General features: G+C 32.7%; 1 protein-coding gene across 1 annotated transcript in view; it reads left to right on the top strand.

Moving 5' to 3' along the window:
* Positions 1 to 17,326, top strand: part of LOC124440953 (dynein axonemal heavy chain 5-like) — a 59,088-nt gene that overhangs the window by 16,231 nt on the left and 25,531 nt on the right. Inside the window, exons 38-53 of the mRNA XM_046991378.1 lie at positions 235 to 509; positions 1,838 to 1,967; positions 2,037 to 2,155; positions 2,352 to 2,455; positions 2,564 to 2,759; positions 3,725 to 3,965; positions 4,594 to 4,793; positions 4,868 to 5,021; positions 12,965 to 13,128; positions 13,648 to 13,879; positions 14,376 to 14,513; positions 15,097 to 15,174; positions 15,448 to 15,594; positions 16,296 to 16,559; positions 16,643 to 16,730; positions 16,945 to 17,132. Coding sequence (XP_046847334.1) covers positions 235 to 509; positions 1,838 to 1,967; positions 2,037 to 2,155; positions 2,352 to 2,455; positions 2,564 to 2,759; positions 3,725 to 3,965; positions 4,594 to 4,793; positions 4,868 to 5,021; positions 12,965 to 13,128; positions 13,648 to 13,879; positions 14,376 to 14,513; positions 15,097 to 15,174; positions 15,448 to 15,594; positions 16,296 to 16,559; positions 16,643 to 16,730; positions 16,945 to 17,132 — 2,718 coding nt within the window. The remainder of the gene's footprint in view (positions 1 to 234; positions 510 to 1,837; positions 1,968 to 2,036; positions 2,156 to 2,351; positions 2,456 to 2,563; positions 2,760 to 3,724; positions 3,966 to 4,593; positions 4,794 to 4,867; positions 5,022 to 12,964; positions 13,129 to 13,647; positions 13,880 to 14,375; positions 14,514 to 15,096; positions 15,175 to 15,447; positions 15,595 to 16,295; positions 16,560 to 16,642; positions 16,731 to 16,944; positions 17,133 to 17,326) is intronic.

Here is a 17,326-nt window from a genome sequence, read left to right on the forward strand (position 1 = left end):
TCAATAAAGTTTCAAACATTCATTCATATACAAATGATTCATTTCTCAGTCATCTACTTCATTTCCAGTTCACCCCAATTCTTTGCCATCTTTCTCAGTTCATTTATGATGCTCTGTTTCAAAACGACATTTAACAACCTTATATCTTTTCATGAAAATTCAAGCTTCCCAACTAATTCCATACAGGTTTATGTTACTTTGTTCCCTACTATGTTTACATATTTATATTCTCAGGAGCTAGAAATGTCTGTGGAAGAGTTACCAGCAAGTTATACAGTTGGATCAATTATTTATTCAACCGAACCTCTTAAACGAGCTCTAGTTACAGAGACGAAGGCCTGGAAACAAGCATTTGGTAAAGCTCTTGCAGACAAAGCAAGTGCTGATATGGAGGGTATATTTACCTTCTTTGATAATATGTGTAAACGCTTATCGCGACCAATCAAAGATCTTGATGATGTCCGTAACACAATGGCTGCCTTACGGGAGGTCCGAGAGTCCGAAATCAAGTAAGTATACTTGTGAAACATAAATACACTTGGCTGTTTAATGGATTCTTTTTATAAAATATGTATAGTGCAGTTATTGTCGTCATGTCTTCGAACTGCGACATAGGGTCGTAATTAAATGGCTGAAAGATGCGGGATTTTAAGGAGTCAGTAGTTCAACATAAATTTATCATTACATGTTTGTAAATGTAGATCGTCCAGGTTAGTATAGTCCTGAGAAGGACTATTTTTGTTGTTGTTGACTGACGTTTCGACAACCTTAGCGGTAGTCATCTTCAGAGTCAAACTGGACGATCTATACCAACCTGGACGATCTACATTTACAAACATGTAACGATACTCCCGGGCTCAAACCATTTACTTTATAAATTTATCTGTCAAAAAGCAACAACAAGATTTTTTTCTCGCGTATTAGGACTTTTGTTCCTTCATTCCTACCAAAATTCTTATTTAGTATTAAAGAATGTTAAAATTTTCCTTTTCGTCCTTTGTAATTTTTTATAAATCATAACTTTCGTACAACAGGATGTTCAACAAACCTATCTTCAATAAGAAATTTTAACGTAAAACTTGTATACTCATGTCTTGTTGTACGTTGCTTTGTTAATGACAGGATTTGATATGACCATTGGGTACATTTTGTATTACTCGATCATAAGATTGCCTTTGTTAATGACAGGATTGATATGACCATTAGGTACATTTTGTATTACTCGATCATAAGATTGCCTTTGTTAATGACAGGATTGATATGACCATTGGTACATTTTGCATTACTCGATCATAAGATTGCCTTTGTTAATGACAGGATTGATATGACCATTAGGTACATTTTGTATTACTCGATCATAAGATTGCCTTTGTTAATGACAGGATTGATATGACCATTAGGTACATTTTGCATTACTCGATCATAAGATTGCCTTTGTTAATGACAGGATTGATATGACCATTAGGTACATTTTGAATTACTCGATCATAAGATTGCCTTTGTTAATGACAGGATTGATATGACCATTAGGTACATTTTGCATTACTCGATCATAAGATTGCCTTTGTTAATGACAGGATTGATATGACCATTAGGTACATTTTGCATTACTCGATCATAAGATTGCCTTTGTTAATGACAGGATTGATATGACCATTAGGTACATTTTGAATTACTCGATCACAAGATTGCCTTTTTTAATAACAGGATTGATATGACCATTAGGTACATTTTGTATTACTCGATCACAAGATTGCCTTTGTTAATAACAGGATTGATATGACCATTAGGTACATTTTGTATTATTCGATCACAAGATTGCCTTTGTTAATGACAGGATTGATATGACCATTGGACCTATTGAAGAATCGTTCGCATTACTAAACAAGTACGGCCTTCATTACTCCAGTCATGATTCAGAAAGAGTGGACAGTCTCACATATTCATGGAAAAAAGTCAACACACAGGTAGTAATGATTATGTTTATTGATGTAAACTCAACTATTTCCATGTTTGATGATCTACGTTATCTGTAGGCATCAGCTGTTCAGACACATTTACTTGAGATTGAACCTGAATATAAGATGAACTTATTGAATGCTGTTGAAACATATAAAGAAACAATGGTCACATTTGTTGATGATTACGATGATAAGTATGTGAAATATGTTCAGGATAATAGCCATTGATAGTTATGTCGACATTCCACCTTATGCGGCTTGCGTTCCTGAAAATTACGGAATTTTTGGGAGCTAGGGTAGCATCCAGCTACCGACGGTTCGTTACTGTATAAGGCAAGGAAATGATACAGGATGATTGTGTGTACTACTTTATGTAAAACGTTTTTACAGGGGTCCAATGGTACTTGGAATTCCACCGAGTGAAGCGAGCGATCGCTTGCAAATATTCCAGGCGAGATTTGATGAATTATGGAGGAAATATCAAACATATTCTGGTACTATCTTATTCATCATATGATGTCTTCAAATCGATCTTTTTCTTAAGATGTCTCCTTGCCGAATAAAATTATTACAACCAATGTGAAATATTTCTTTCATCAAAGGTGGCGAAGAACTTTTCGGATTGCCAGTTACCGAGTATGAAGAATTGCAAAGAATTAAACGGGAACTGGGTCTTTTACAGAAACTTTACAGTCTTTATAACTCCGTCATCGAGAATGTGAATGGATATCAAGATATCCTTTGGTCAGATATTGATGTTGAGAAAATCAATGGAGAACTATTAGAGTATCAAACTAGGTATGAGCATTATTATTAATGGCAGTGTTTTTTTTTAAATTTCCTGCATGTAATTATTGTAGTATGTTAAAGTGCACGCTAAGGTAAATTATAGTACACACAATAGTTCATTAATGTATTCACTGAAGTACAGTAAAAGTACTCATAAAACAACATTAAAGTGCACATTAAAGTACATTATAGTACACACAATAGTTCATTAATGTATTCACTGAAGTACAATAAAAGTACTCATAAAACAACATTAAAGTGCACATTAAAGTACATTATAGTATACACAAAGTTCATTAATGTATTCACTGAAGTACAATAAAAGTACTCATAAAACAACATTAAAGTGCACATTAAAGTACATTATAGTATACACAAAGTTCATTAATGTATTCACTGAAGTACAATAAAAGTACTCATAAAACAACATTAAAGTGCACATTAAAGTACATTATAGTATACACAAAGTTCATTAATGTATTCACTGAAGTACAATAAAAGTACTCATAAAACAACATTAAAGTGCACATTAAAGTACATTATAGTATACACAAAGTTCATTAATGTATTCACTGAAGTACAATAAAAGTACTCATAAAACAACATTAAAGTGCACATTAAAGTACATTATAGTATACACAAAGTTGATTAATGTATTCACTGAAGTACAATAAAAGTACTCATAAAACAACATTAAAGTGCACATTAAAGTACATTATAGTATACACAAAGTTCATTAATGTATTCACTGAAGTACAATAAAAGTACTCATAAAACAACATTAAAGTGCACACTAAAGTTAAAGAGTAAAGTACAAGAATGTATGTATGCTATAAATATCAAAGCTTCGTAGTTGCTCTTCATACTTTCAACATCTAAATGTTCGTACAATTAGATATGTTTACAAACGTTGAATATTGTAATTTGGAATTTTGTTCAATCTCGACACCTCAAACATTATTTCTGATCATCAGGATTCGTAAGCTACCCAAAGCTCTAAAAGAATGGCAAGCGTTCCTTGATTTGAAGAAGACGATCGATGATTTCAGTGAATCATGTCCATTATTGGAAATGATGGCACACAAGGCGATGAAAGCGCGTCATTGGGAGAGAATATCTAACGTCACAAAGACATCACTTGAAGTCGAGTCCGAGACATTTTCGTTAAGAAATCTAATGAGTGCACCTCTTCTAGAGAACAAAGAAGATATTGAGGTATACTTGTTTATTTGTCAATTTAAAACTTCTACTGGTATAATCTCAAATGTTGCTGTCCTATTCTGTCATTTCAACACATGTTACATGATAGTGATTTAGATAACTCTCGCTTTAATAGTTGCGAGCTTTGATCAAGTGCGTATTTCTAATTCATTTTGTTGATGTATTAAATGTAGATATGATCTTCGCTTTTTGTTGGACAATTTAAGCAATTGTCTCGTGAACCTGAAAAATTCAGGTGACTCAACGGGATACGAACCCATGACCTCTGCGGTGCCGGTGCAGGGCTCTGACCAACTGAGCTATGAAGTCACACAGTGGTGAGCAGGTCAATTTTGTTGGGTTCATGTTTTCATGTAAAACATTCTTTCGTATGACATTCCTTTCACGAGAAAACATCAGCCCAACAAAATTGACCTGCTCACCACTGTGTGACTTCATAGCTGAGTTGGTCAGAGCACTGCACCGGCACCGCAGATGTCATGGGTTCGAATCCCGTTGAGTCACCTGAATTTTTCAGGTTCATGAGACAATTGCATAAATTGTCCAACAAAGTGCGAAGATCATATCTAGATTTAATTCCAAACTCCGCCTGCATATAACATTCTTTGTTGATGTATGTTAGGATATATGTATAGCCGCCGTAAAAGAGAAAGACATCGAGGCAAAGTTAAAAGGAGTTGTCGCCGACTGGAATACTCAGATTTTCAGCTTTGGTTCATTTAAAAGTCGCGGAGAGTTTTTATTGAAGGGTGGTGAAACTTCAGAAATTGTATCCCTGATGGAGGATAGCTTGATGGTATTGGGATCTTTGATGAGCAATAGGTATATCTTGTGATCACTGAGGGATTCGTTTTTTTGTGGAAAAGCTCATTATGATTGTCCTGTACTCCCGTCAGGTATAATGCACCATTTAAAGCTGAAATTCAAAAATGGGTTGCAAAACTCACTGGTTCTACGGAGATCATAGAGAATTGGTTGGTTGTACAGAATCTCTGGGTATATCTCGAAGCTGTATTTGTTGGGGGAGATATTGCAAAACAACTACCACAGGTTAGAATTACTGATATACGTTTATTTATTAAGTCATCACATGTACGTATCATCATATATTACCCTTTCTTTTTTATTTAGCGCTCCAAAGCGATATTTATTTGATTTCCAGCAATTTGATTGGCTGCCTGAGCGGGCAGCTTTTTACGATATCTGCACGTGAGCAGAAGCGCTATTTTTTTCGCAATGTCTTTGTTTACGAAGTGAAATGTAAATTTTAAAATGTGATTTAAAAGCGATGTAAATTGTTCAACAAGTAAGAAAAGTGTATTCGCGCGAATTTCTTCATATTAAAAATAAAAAATATATATCGTTTAGGTCGGTCCGTACTTAAAAAATACTTAAATATGGCCTCAAAAGCGCTTTTGAAACCTCGTGAAAATATTTTTCCGTACGGGATCGCACATCCAGTAAATAACATATATTTATTACCGTATTTCTTCTATCGTAAAAATCATACAGCATAAGAATTTTTTCGTTGTTTTGAGTAGTGAGAAACTTTCATAAGAAACTTTTCACTGTCGTTATGAATGGCGAAATATAAATGTGGTAGATGTAGGTTTTGTAGTCTGAAAAGTGTTAAATATGTGTATAGGTGCCTGAAATTATTACGTAGACAAGTCAGAAATTGTGTGCACAATAGAAAATTAAAAATTTTTAAAATGAAAAAAATCCCAATCTCACACGCCCGCCCTCTTACCCTGCGATTTTTTCACTCGCATCTTTCGTGTGGCGCAGTAGTTGCAGCACGATTGGGCAGGTCGCTAGCTGACGTCAATCTCATGTTTTGTGGTGACGTTTTCTTGCACGTGCTCATATCTCACTGCAAGCTGACCCATCGTAAACATGTTTTTCTTTTTATTTATACCGCATTAATATAAGGCTGCTCTACGATTGTGGTGTGATTGAACTTGTGCCACGCATGTGCAGACGATTTCTTTGTGAACGAGGCCGGTTTCATAATTCCAACGTCGAACTATAAAACGGAATGCAAAACAAAAGATAACGATGAATTTTATCACATTTTTTATTGTTTTTACTTTATTCGGCTTATGTAAACTTCGACGTTCATCACATTTTTTATTGTTTTTACTTCATTCGGCTTATGTAAACTTCGACGTTTATCACATTTTTTATTGTTTTTACTTCATTCGGCTCATGTAAACTTCGACGTTTATAACATTTTTATTGTTTTACTTCATTCGGCTTATGTAAACTTCGACGTTTATCACATTTTTTATTGTTTTTACTTCATACGGCTCATGTAAACTTCGACGTTTATAACATTTTTTATTGTTTTTACTTCATTTGGCTCATGTAAACTTCGACGTTTATCACATTTTTTATTGTTTTTACTTCATACGGCTTATGTAAACTTCGACGTTTATCACATTTTTTATTGTTTTTACTTCATACGGCTCATGTAAACTTCGACGTTTATCACATTTTTTATTGTTTTTACTTCATACGGTTCATGTAAACTTCGACGTTTATAACATTTTTTATTGTTTTTACTTCATACGGCTCATGTAAACTTCGACGTTTATCACATTTTTTATTGTTTTTACTTCATACGGCTCATGTAAACTTTGACGTTTATCACATTTTTTATTGTTTTACTTCATACGGCTCATGTAAACTTCGACGTTTATAACATTTTTATTGTTTTACTTCATACGGCTCATGTAAACTTCGACGTTTATCACATTTTTATTGTTTTTACTTCATACGGTTCATGTAAACTTCGACGTTTATAACATTTTTATTGTTTTACTTCATACGGCTCATGTAAACTTCGACGTTTATAACATTTTTTATTGTTTTTACTTCATACGGCTCATGTAAACTTCGACGTTTATCACATTTTTATTGTTTTACTTCATACGGCTCATGTAAACTTTGACGTTTATAACATTTTTATTGTTTTACTTCATACGGTTCATGTAAACTTCGACGTTTATAACATTTTTATTGTTTTACTTCATACGGTTCATGTAAACTTCGACGTTTATAACATTTTTTATTGTTTTTACTTCATACGGCTCATGTAAACTTCGACGTTTATAACATTTTTTATTGTTTTTACTTCATATGGCTCATGTAAACTTTGACGTTTATCACATTTTTTATTGTTTTTACTTCATACGGTTCATGTAAACTTTGACGTTTATAACATTTTTTATTGTTTTTACTTCATACGGCTCATGTAAACTTCGACGTTTATAACATTTTTTATTGTTTTTACTTCATACGGTTCATGTAAACTTCGACGTTTATAACATTTTTTATTGTTTTTACTTCATATGGCTTATGTAAACTTTGACGTTTATAACATTTTTTATTGTTTTTACTTCATACGGCTCATGTAAACTTCGACGTTTATAACATTTTTATTGTTTTACTTCATACGGCTCATGTAAACTTCGACGTTTATAACATTTTTTATTGTTTTTACTTCATTCGGCTCATGTAAACTTCGACGTTTATAACATTTTTTATTGTTTTTACTTCATACGGTTCATGTAAACTTCGACGTTTATCACATTTTTTATTGTTTTTACTTCATATGGCTCATGTAAACTTTGACGTTTATAACATTTTTTATTGTTTTACTTCATACGGCTCATGTAAACTTCGACGTTTATCACATTTTTATTGTTTTACTTCATACGGCTCATGTAAACTTCGACGTTTATCACATTTTTATTGTTTTACTTCATATGGCTCATGTAAACTTCGACGTTTATAACATTTTTTATTGTTTTTACTTCATATGGCTCATGTAAACTTCGACGTTTATAACATTTTTATTGTTTTACTTCATACGGCTCATGTAAACTTCGACGTTTATCACATTTTTTATTGTTTTTACTTCATACGGCTCATGTAAACTTCGACGTTTATAACATTTTTTATTGTTTTTACTTCATATGGCTCATGTAAACTTCGACGTTTATAACATTTTTATTGTTTTACTTCATACGGCTCATGTAAACTTCGACGTTTATAACATTTTTATTGTTTTACTTCATACGGCTCATGTAAACTTCGACGTTTATCACATTTTTATTGTTTTACTTCATACGGCTCATGTAAACTTCGACGTTTATCACATTTTTTATTGTTTTTACTTCATATGGCTCATGTAAACTTCGACGTTTATAACATTTTTATTGTTTTACTTCATATGGCTCATGTAAACTTCGACGTTTATAACATTTTTATTGTTTTACTTCATACGGCTCATGTAAACTTCGACGTTTATCACATTTTTTATTGTTTTTACTTCATACGGCTCATGTAAACTTCGACGTTTATAACATTTTTTATTGTTTTTACTTCATATGGCTCATGTAAACTTCGACGTTTATAACATTTTTTATTGTTTTTACTTCATACGGCTCATGTAAACTTCGACGTTTATCACATTTTTTATTGTTTTTACTTCATACGGCTCATGTAAACTTCGACGTTTATAACATTTTTTATTGTTTTTACTTCATACGGCTCATGTAAACTTCGACGTTTATCACATTTTTTATTGTTTTTACTTCATACGGTTCATGTAAACTTCGACGTTTATAACATTTTTTATTGTTTTTACTTCATACGGTTCATGTAAACTTCGACGTTTATCACATTTTTTATTGTTTTTACTTCATATGGCTCATGTAAACTTCGACGTTTATAACATTTTTTATTGTTTTTACTTCATACGGCTCATGTAAACTTCGACGTTTATCACATTTTTTATTGTTTTTACTTCATACGGCTCATGTAAACTTCGACGTTTATAACATTTTTTATTGTTTTTACTTCATACGGCTCATGTAAACTTCGACGTTTATCACATTTTTTATTGTTTTTACTTCATACGGCTCATGTAAACTTCGACGTTTATAACATTTTTTATTGTTTTTACTTCATACGGCTTATGTAAACTTCGACGTTTATAACATTTTTATTGTTTTACTTCATACGGCTCATGTAAACTTCGACGTTTATCACATTTTTTATTGTTTTTACTTCATACGGTTCATGTAAACTTCGACGTTTATCACATTTTTTATTGTTTTTACTTCATATGGCTCATGTAAACTTTGACGTTTATAACATTTTTTATTGTTTTTACTTCATATGGCTCATGTAAACTTTGACGTTTATAACATTTTTTATTGTTTTTACTTCATACGGCTCATGTAAACTTCGACGTTTATAACATTTTTTATTGTTTTTACTTCATACGGCTCATGTAAACTTCGACGTTTATAACATTTTTTATTGTTTTTACTTCATACGGCTCATGTAAACTTTGACGTTTATAACATTTTTTATTGTTTTACTTCATACGGCTCATGTAAACTTCGACGTTTATCACATTTTTATTGTTTTACTTCATACGGCTCATGTAAACTTCGACGTTTATAACATTTTTATTGTTTTACTTCATACGGCTCATGTAAACTTCGACGTTTATAACATTTTTTATTGTTTTTACTTCATACGGCTCATGTAAACTTTGACGTTTATAACATTTTTTATTGTTTTTACTTCATACGGCTCATGTAAACTTCGACGTTTATCACATTTTTTATTGTTTTACTTCATACGGCTCATGTAAACTTCGACGTTTATAACATTTTTTATTGTTTTTACTTCATACGGCTCATGTAAACTTCGACGTTCATCACATTTTTTATTGTTTTTACTTCATACGGCTCATGTAAACTTCGACGTTCATAACATTTTTATTGTTTTACTTCATACGGCTCATGTAAACTTCGACGTTCATCACATTTTTTATTGTTTTTACTTCATACGGCTCATGTAAACTTCGACGTTTATCACATTTTTTATTGTTTTACTTCATACGGCTCATGTAAACTTCGACGTTTATCACATTTTTTATTGTTTTTACTTCATACGGCTCATGTAAACTTCGACGTTTATCACATTTTTTATTGTTTTTACTTCATACGGCTCATGTAAACTTTGACGTTTATCACATTTTTTATTGTTTTTACTTCATACGGCTCATGTAAACTTTGACGTTTATAACATTTTTTATTGTTTTTACTTCATACGGTTCATGTAAACTTCGACGTTTATAACATTTTTTATTGTTTTTACTTCATACGGCTCATGTAAACTTCGACGTTTATAACATTTTTATTGTTTTACTTCATACGGCTCATGTAAACTTCGACGTTTATAACATTTTTATTGTTTTACTTCATACGGCTCATGTAAACTTCGACGTTTATCACATTTTTATTGTTTTACTTCATACGGCTCATGTAAACTTTGACGTTTATCACATTTTTATTGTTTTACTTCATACGGCTCATGTAAACTTTGACGTTTATCACATTTTTATTGTTTTACTTCATACGGCTCATGTAAACTTTGACGTTTATCACATTTTTTATTGTTTTTACTTCATACGGTTCATGTAAACTTCGACGTTTATCACATTTTTTATTGTTTTTACTTCATACGGCTCATGTAAACTTCGACGTTCATCACATTTTTATTGTTTTACTTCATACGGTTCATGTAAACTTTGACGTTTATAACATTTTTTATTGTTTTTACTTCATACGGCTCATGTAAACTTCGACGTTTATAACATTTTTTATTGTTTTTACTTCATACGGCTCATGTAAACTTCGACGTTCATCACATTTTTTATTGTTTTTACTTTATACGGCTCATGTAAACTTCGACGTTTATAACATTTTTTATTGTTTTTACTTCATACGGCTTATGTAAACTTTGACGTTTATCACATTTTTATTGTTTTACTTCATACGGCTCATGTAAACTTCGACGTTTATAACATTTTTTATTGTTTTTACTTCATACGGCTCATGTAAACTTCGACGTTTATAACATTTTTATTGTTTTACTTCATACGGCTCATGTAAACTTCGACGTTTATAACATTTTTTATTGTTTTTACTTCATACGGCTCATGTAAACTTCGACGTTTATAACATTTTTTATTGTTTTTACTTCATACGGCTCATGTAAACTTCGACGTTTATAACATTTTTATTGTTTTACTTCATATGGCTCATGTAAACTTTGACGTTTATCACATTTTTTTGTTTTACTTCATACGGCTCATGTAAACTTTGACGTTTATCACATTTTTTATTGTTTTTACTTCATACGGCTCATGTAAACTTCGACGTTTATAACATTTTTATTGTTTTTACTTCATACGGCTCATGTAAACTTCGACGTTTATAACATTTTTTATTGTTTTTACTTCATTCGGCTCATGTAAACTTCGACGTTTATCACATTTTTTATTGTTTTTACTTCATACGGCTCATGTAAACTTCGACGTTTACAACAAGCCTGATGTAAGGTTGTTTAGTTTTAAAATCGTGAAATGTGTTTTCACAAGCTTCAACGGTACACTTGCGCCATTAGTGCTTCTATTGAAAGTTTAATCGACGACTGAAGATAAGCTTTCAGAGGATGTGTTCTTTCTTGATTTAAAATTGTTATACTCCTCGTAATGCCGTACAAAAATGTGCTCAACATCGATATTTGCAGTCTTTTCGTTCGCCGGCAAACTTGTGCAAAAGCTGTTCAATTTATATCAGTTATAAATTGACTATAGAGAACAAACTTTTTTAATATTGACATGTTTTGGCAAACTTATGCCATCATCAGCTTGAATGAATATAACAAAATGTGATACTTAAATGTATAAATAGAGATAGATTGTTGTTTGTAGATGTAGATGCATTTTCCAGGTTAGTAAAATCCTGAGAAGGACTGTTGTTGTTGTTGTAGAATAATGTTTCGACAACTACCGCTAGAGATGACTACCGCTAAGGTTGTCGAAAAGTCAGTCAACAACAACAAAAACAGTCCTTCTCAGGACTATACCAACCTGGACGATCTACATTTACAAACATGTAATGATACTCCCGGGTTCAAACCATTTACTTTATATGGAAGTTAGACGATACATTAAACGGAAGAAAAACTAACAAAAAAATTATTTATAAACTAAAAATGGTATTTACGTTGTTTACTTGCTTATTGAGATCGGGTTTAAGTTTGTTAATGTGTAAGGCTTCTTTAATTTTGAAGTTGGAAGAAAAATTGGCAATGTCGATAATTTTGAAGCAGTTGTTGGTGTGTTGTGATTTGCAGTTATGTGAAACACCGTCAAACATCATGGAGAATCCATTATTTTAAACACCTTCAAACACCTTCAAACACCTTTTCTCCTCACATAACTGCAAATCACAATACACCAACAACTGCTTCAAAATTATCGACACTGCCAATTTTTCTTCCACTTCAAAATTAAAGAAGCCTTACACATTAACAAACTTAAACCCGATCTCAATAAACAAGTTTACCACGTTAATACCATTTTTAGTTTATCAATATTTTTTCTGTTAATTTTTCTTCCGTTTAATGTATCGTCCAACTTCCATATGTTAATTACAAACATCGCTGTCATTTGATTTTTTTTCAAAACCGGCATTTGATGGCGTCAATAATCAGTATTTATAGATATGACGTCATACCTACAGATGTCAAAAATTATTTTCATGTAGTTGACATACCACAGTCAACATTGTTTACATAGTGAATAATACAAAGTCTTTTGGCTAGTTATTTGCTTCTTAAAATCGTATTGCGTCATAAAAAGGTCGCTTGCGTTTCTCAACGGTCGTTCGGATAGAGGAACGTTCTATCCAAGCGACCTTAGTCGTTTCAGTCGTGTGAGTCACTTGAGGTCATCCCGGTCGCCTTTGAAATGTTCTCATACAGTCGCACGGGTCGTCTGTGAAATTTTGGCACGACTTAAACGACTCGGACGACTATATGAGAACCAGGCTTTATAAAACATTGTAAACTTTCCGACGATGTGAAATGATAACTTGTCCTCATCTTCTATTTCTACGTAGGAAGCAAAACGTTTTTCTCAGATCGATAAATCGTGGGTAAAGATAATGCAACGTGCTCACGAAACACCAAATGTTGTACAATGTTGTGTTGGTGATGATACTTTAGGACAATTATTGCCACATTTATTGGAACAATTAGAGATGTGTCAGAAATCTTTAAGTGGGTAAGTTACTTGCTGTTTTAACGGTTTTTCTTTTACTTTAAAACGACCGGGAAGACAGTGCTGTAGAACTAAATTTATCAGATGGGGGGCTCTTATGACAAAGCTGAAGCCATGAAATTATGGAGAATTATCCATTTCTAAGGTAGAAGGGGGGCTACTCCCTCAAGCACCCCCACCCCCACTTCTACAGCACTGCGGGAAGACTATCATGGATTGTTTTTAGAAGAAACGTAGGACCTCCTAGTGTTTACAATTACTTCATTTTATTTTTAATATCAGATATCTTGAGAAGAAACCACAAATACTTCATTTTATTTTCAATGTCAGATATCTTGAGAAGAAACTACAAATACTTCATTTTATTTTCAATATCAGATATCTTGAGAAGAAACTACAAATACTTCATTTTATTTTCAATATCAGATATCTTGAGAAAAAACTACACTTACTTCATTTTATTTTCAATATCAGATATCTTGAGAAGAAACTACACTTACTTCATTTTATTTTCAATATCAGATATCTTGAGAAGAAACGTCTGCTGTTTCCTCGATTCTTCTTCGTATCCGATCCAGCATTACTTGAAATTCTTGGCCAAGCTAGTGACTCGCACACCATACAGGCTCATCTTTTAAGTGTTTTTGATAATCTCAAGACCGTCAGCTTTGATGAGAAAGATTATGATAAAATTCTCGCCATCAATTCATCTGAAGGAGAGCAAATCCCGCTGGAGAAACCAATTATGGCTCAGGTATAAAGAGAGTTTTTTTAATTCAATGTTGGAATCATGTTGAACTATGAAAGTCTTGATATCATTTTCTCCAACTTCGTTTTATGTTACATGTTTGTAAATGTAGATCGTCCAGGTTAGTAGAGTCCTGAGAAGTACTGTTTTTGTTGTTGTAGACTGCCGTTTTGACAACAACAATCCTTCTCAGGACTCCACTACCCTGGACGATCTACATTTACAAACATGTAACGATACTCCCGGGTTCAAACCATTTACTTTATCGTTTTATGTTTCGAATTTTTACCCTCTTCCCACCTTTTTACATGTATTTTACATGCATTTTCTGTTGAGCGTATTCAATTCACTTATTTTAATAAATAAAAGCAAATATATTTTTCCAAAGTGAAATTTCAGAAGTAGAACTGCTGCTTCAAAAGCTTTTTAAAGGGTTTGTTTTAAGTAAAAAGTTTCACTGATCTTAAGATTACGTTTAAAACAATCTGCTGTTATTTTCTAGGGTAACGTTGAACAATGGTTGTTGGCATTATTAAATGCAGCCCAAGGAGCATTACATGCAGTTATTAGAATGGCGTCTGTCGCTATTAAAGATCCTGTGTTTAAATTGCTCGAGTTTATGGACACGTTTCCTGCTCAGGTACAGTATCTGTGTATAATGAAACTGAACATTTCATAATATGTCTTTATGATGACTGATCTTAAAGCTTTACAATGTTGGGGAGACCACCCGACATTTTGCCACAAGGATCAAAGAACACACCACCTCCGACAAAACCTCTCACGTTTATAAACATCTACAAAATCCGGAATGCAAATCTAAATACATCACATCCTGTTTTACCAACATAGACACTGCCAACTCTCCATTCACCCTCAAACTTAAAAAAGCACTATACACCCACAAACATAAACATGACCTGAATAAACAGGTCCAACATTTTAACACCATTTTCAAACTTTAACTTTCTAATTATTTTTATTATCCTTACTATAATACATCCTGTTTATAAACCTCAACGTCTTGTAAATACTTATTGTATTCACTGAGTATCAACATACTGTATCGTATTTCTATTATATATTTCACACATTGTAATAAACATAAGTATTCATACTGAAGATGACTTACAGTTAAGTCGAAACATGTTTGTAATTAAAAACATAAAATTGAAAAATTTTTGTCGTTTATCTAAAATGTTTATTATAATATATATCTATAGGTTGGACTTCTGGGTATTCAAATGATATGGACACGTGACTCAGAAGATGCACTTGCAAATGCTAAATCAGATAAAAAGGTTTGTCGTTAGAAGCACTTGGTCGTCCGTCGATAGGGAGGGGGGGGTGAACGAAAATGGTTTTCTAGCAATCGAAATGATTTGATGCGTACGGCATAATTGAATTAAAAGTACTGAGTCGAGAACAATGAATGGTGAAATGTACTTACGGTTGATATGCGTGATGTCATAGTTCCTGTTTGCTAAATAGCATAACTATAGCAAATGTTTTCTAAGATATTTATTTTGTTCTTTATATAAACAATAATCACTTTTTTTACGTTCTCTTTTCAGATTATGGTTCAAAGAAATCAATATTTCTTGGACATGCTGAACGAACTTATTGACGTAACGACACGAGAACTTACGAAGATGGAACGAACTAGATACGAGACACTTGTTACCATTCACGTTCATCAACGAGATATCTTTGATGAGTTGGTAAGTGTAGAGAAATTTTAGTTTCGATGTTTTTCTTTGTATGTTTTACTGAATACTTAGGTATTGCAGAACTTGTCTTGAAAATCACTAATACCATGGTGTATTTTTAAAAATAACAATGACATAAAACATAATAAAAGGAGTAAAATGAAGATGACTACCGCTAAAGAAGAAAAATGGAAATGAAGATGATTTTTTTTTACTCTGAAGATGACTACCGCTAAGGTTGTCGAAACGTCAGTTAACAACAACGAAAACAGTCCTTCTCAGGACTATACCAACCTGGACGATCTACATTTACAAACATGCAACCATACTCCCGGGTTCAAACCATTTACATGATATTACTTTTTAAAAGACCTGTTTAGCTTTACAACAGTTCTTTAAGAACTTTTGGGTTAGTGCTCTGGTTTTAAGTATTTCTTTTGAGAAACATTAGATTATTCAGTTTAACCATTCACCATGGTATTTGCGATTTTCTAGACAATTTTTACATCTCTATTTTATTAATTGTAGAACTGTACTTTGTAGCGTAGATTGTGTGATTTTTAAAGGTATGAAACGGTCAGGCTTAACGTGATTTAGTTTATGACATGAAGGTTGAACAGAAAATCTAGGTTTATTTTCCATAAAAGATGTAATGATGTTATTTTCTATGTACTACGGCTACCAAGAGTAACTGGCACTTATTTTTTTCACAGGTAAAGAAAAACATCAAGTCACCATCAGACTTTGAATGGTTAAAACAATCAAGATTTTATTTCAAAGAAGATACAGATCAATGTATTGTTTCCATTACCGATGTCGACTTCATTTATCAAAACGAATTCCTTGGTTGTACTGATCGACTCGTCATCACACCGCTGACCGATCGATGTTACATTACGCTATCGCAGGCTCTTGGTATGTCCATGGGTGGTGCGCCTGCAGGACCTGCTGGTACAGGGAAAACGGAAACGACAAAAGTAAGTAGTACATGTCTTGGCTATGTGTTAAATGGTCATGTACTGTGTGAGAAACCTACAGATGGATCTTTGACTTTTTCTAGGATATGGGAAAAGCCTTGGGAAAGTATGTCGTTGTATTTAACTGTTCTGATCAAATGGATTACAGAGGTCTGGGGAGAATTTACAAAGGTCGGTTGATGAGCTTGCATGGTTATAGCATGTCAGTTTTTTTTCTTATACATAGTTCTGTTCTTGATCTCAATACTGAAAAAGGCATTTCTTTCAAACATTTATAATTTTTACATAAAACGTACTAGATAGGAATGTATTCTCTACAAATTTCTTTGTATTTTCAATCTTTCCTTGAATTTTTCTCATGCATATTTTATTTTTTCTCCTGTAGGTCTAGCTCAGTCGGGTAGCTGGGGATGTTTTGATGAATTCAATCGTATTGAGTTGCCTGTATTATCAGTAGCTGCTCAACAAATTTATATTGTATTAACGGCAAAGAAAGAAAGAAAGTCGCAGTTCATCTTCACTGATGGTGATGTCGTCGATCTAGATCCAGAGTTTGGTATATTTCTTACCATGGTACGCATAACTCACTTAAAACATTTCTCTTATTCAGCGATAGTTTTCAAGGGATTGTTTTTCCTAAGCCTTAAGTTTGAGTAAAACCTACTTTTGTTTTTACATCGTGGAGAAGCCAGCCTGAACTTTTAACTATTATTTTTTGTGTTCATTCATTAGATATTCAGGCGAAACTCTACTGCGAGTAGCTTCGC

This window comes from Xenia sp. Carnegie-2017, unplaced genomic scaffold (genome assembly GCF_021976095.1).
Source record: "Xenia sp. Carnegie-2017 unplaced genomic scaffold, XeniaSp_v1 HiC_scaffold_20, whole genome shotgun sequence".
Taxonomy (NCBI): Eukaryota; Metazoa; Cnidaria; class Anthozoa; order Malacalcyonacea; family Xeniidae; genus Xenia; species Xenia sp. Carnegie-2017.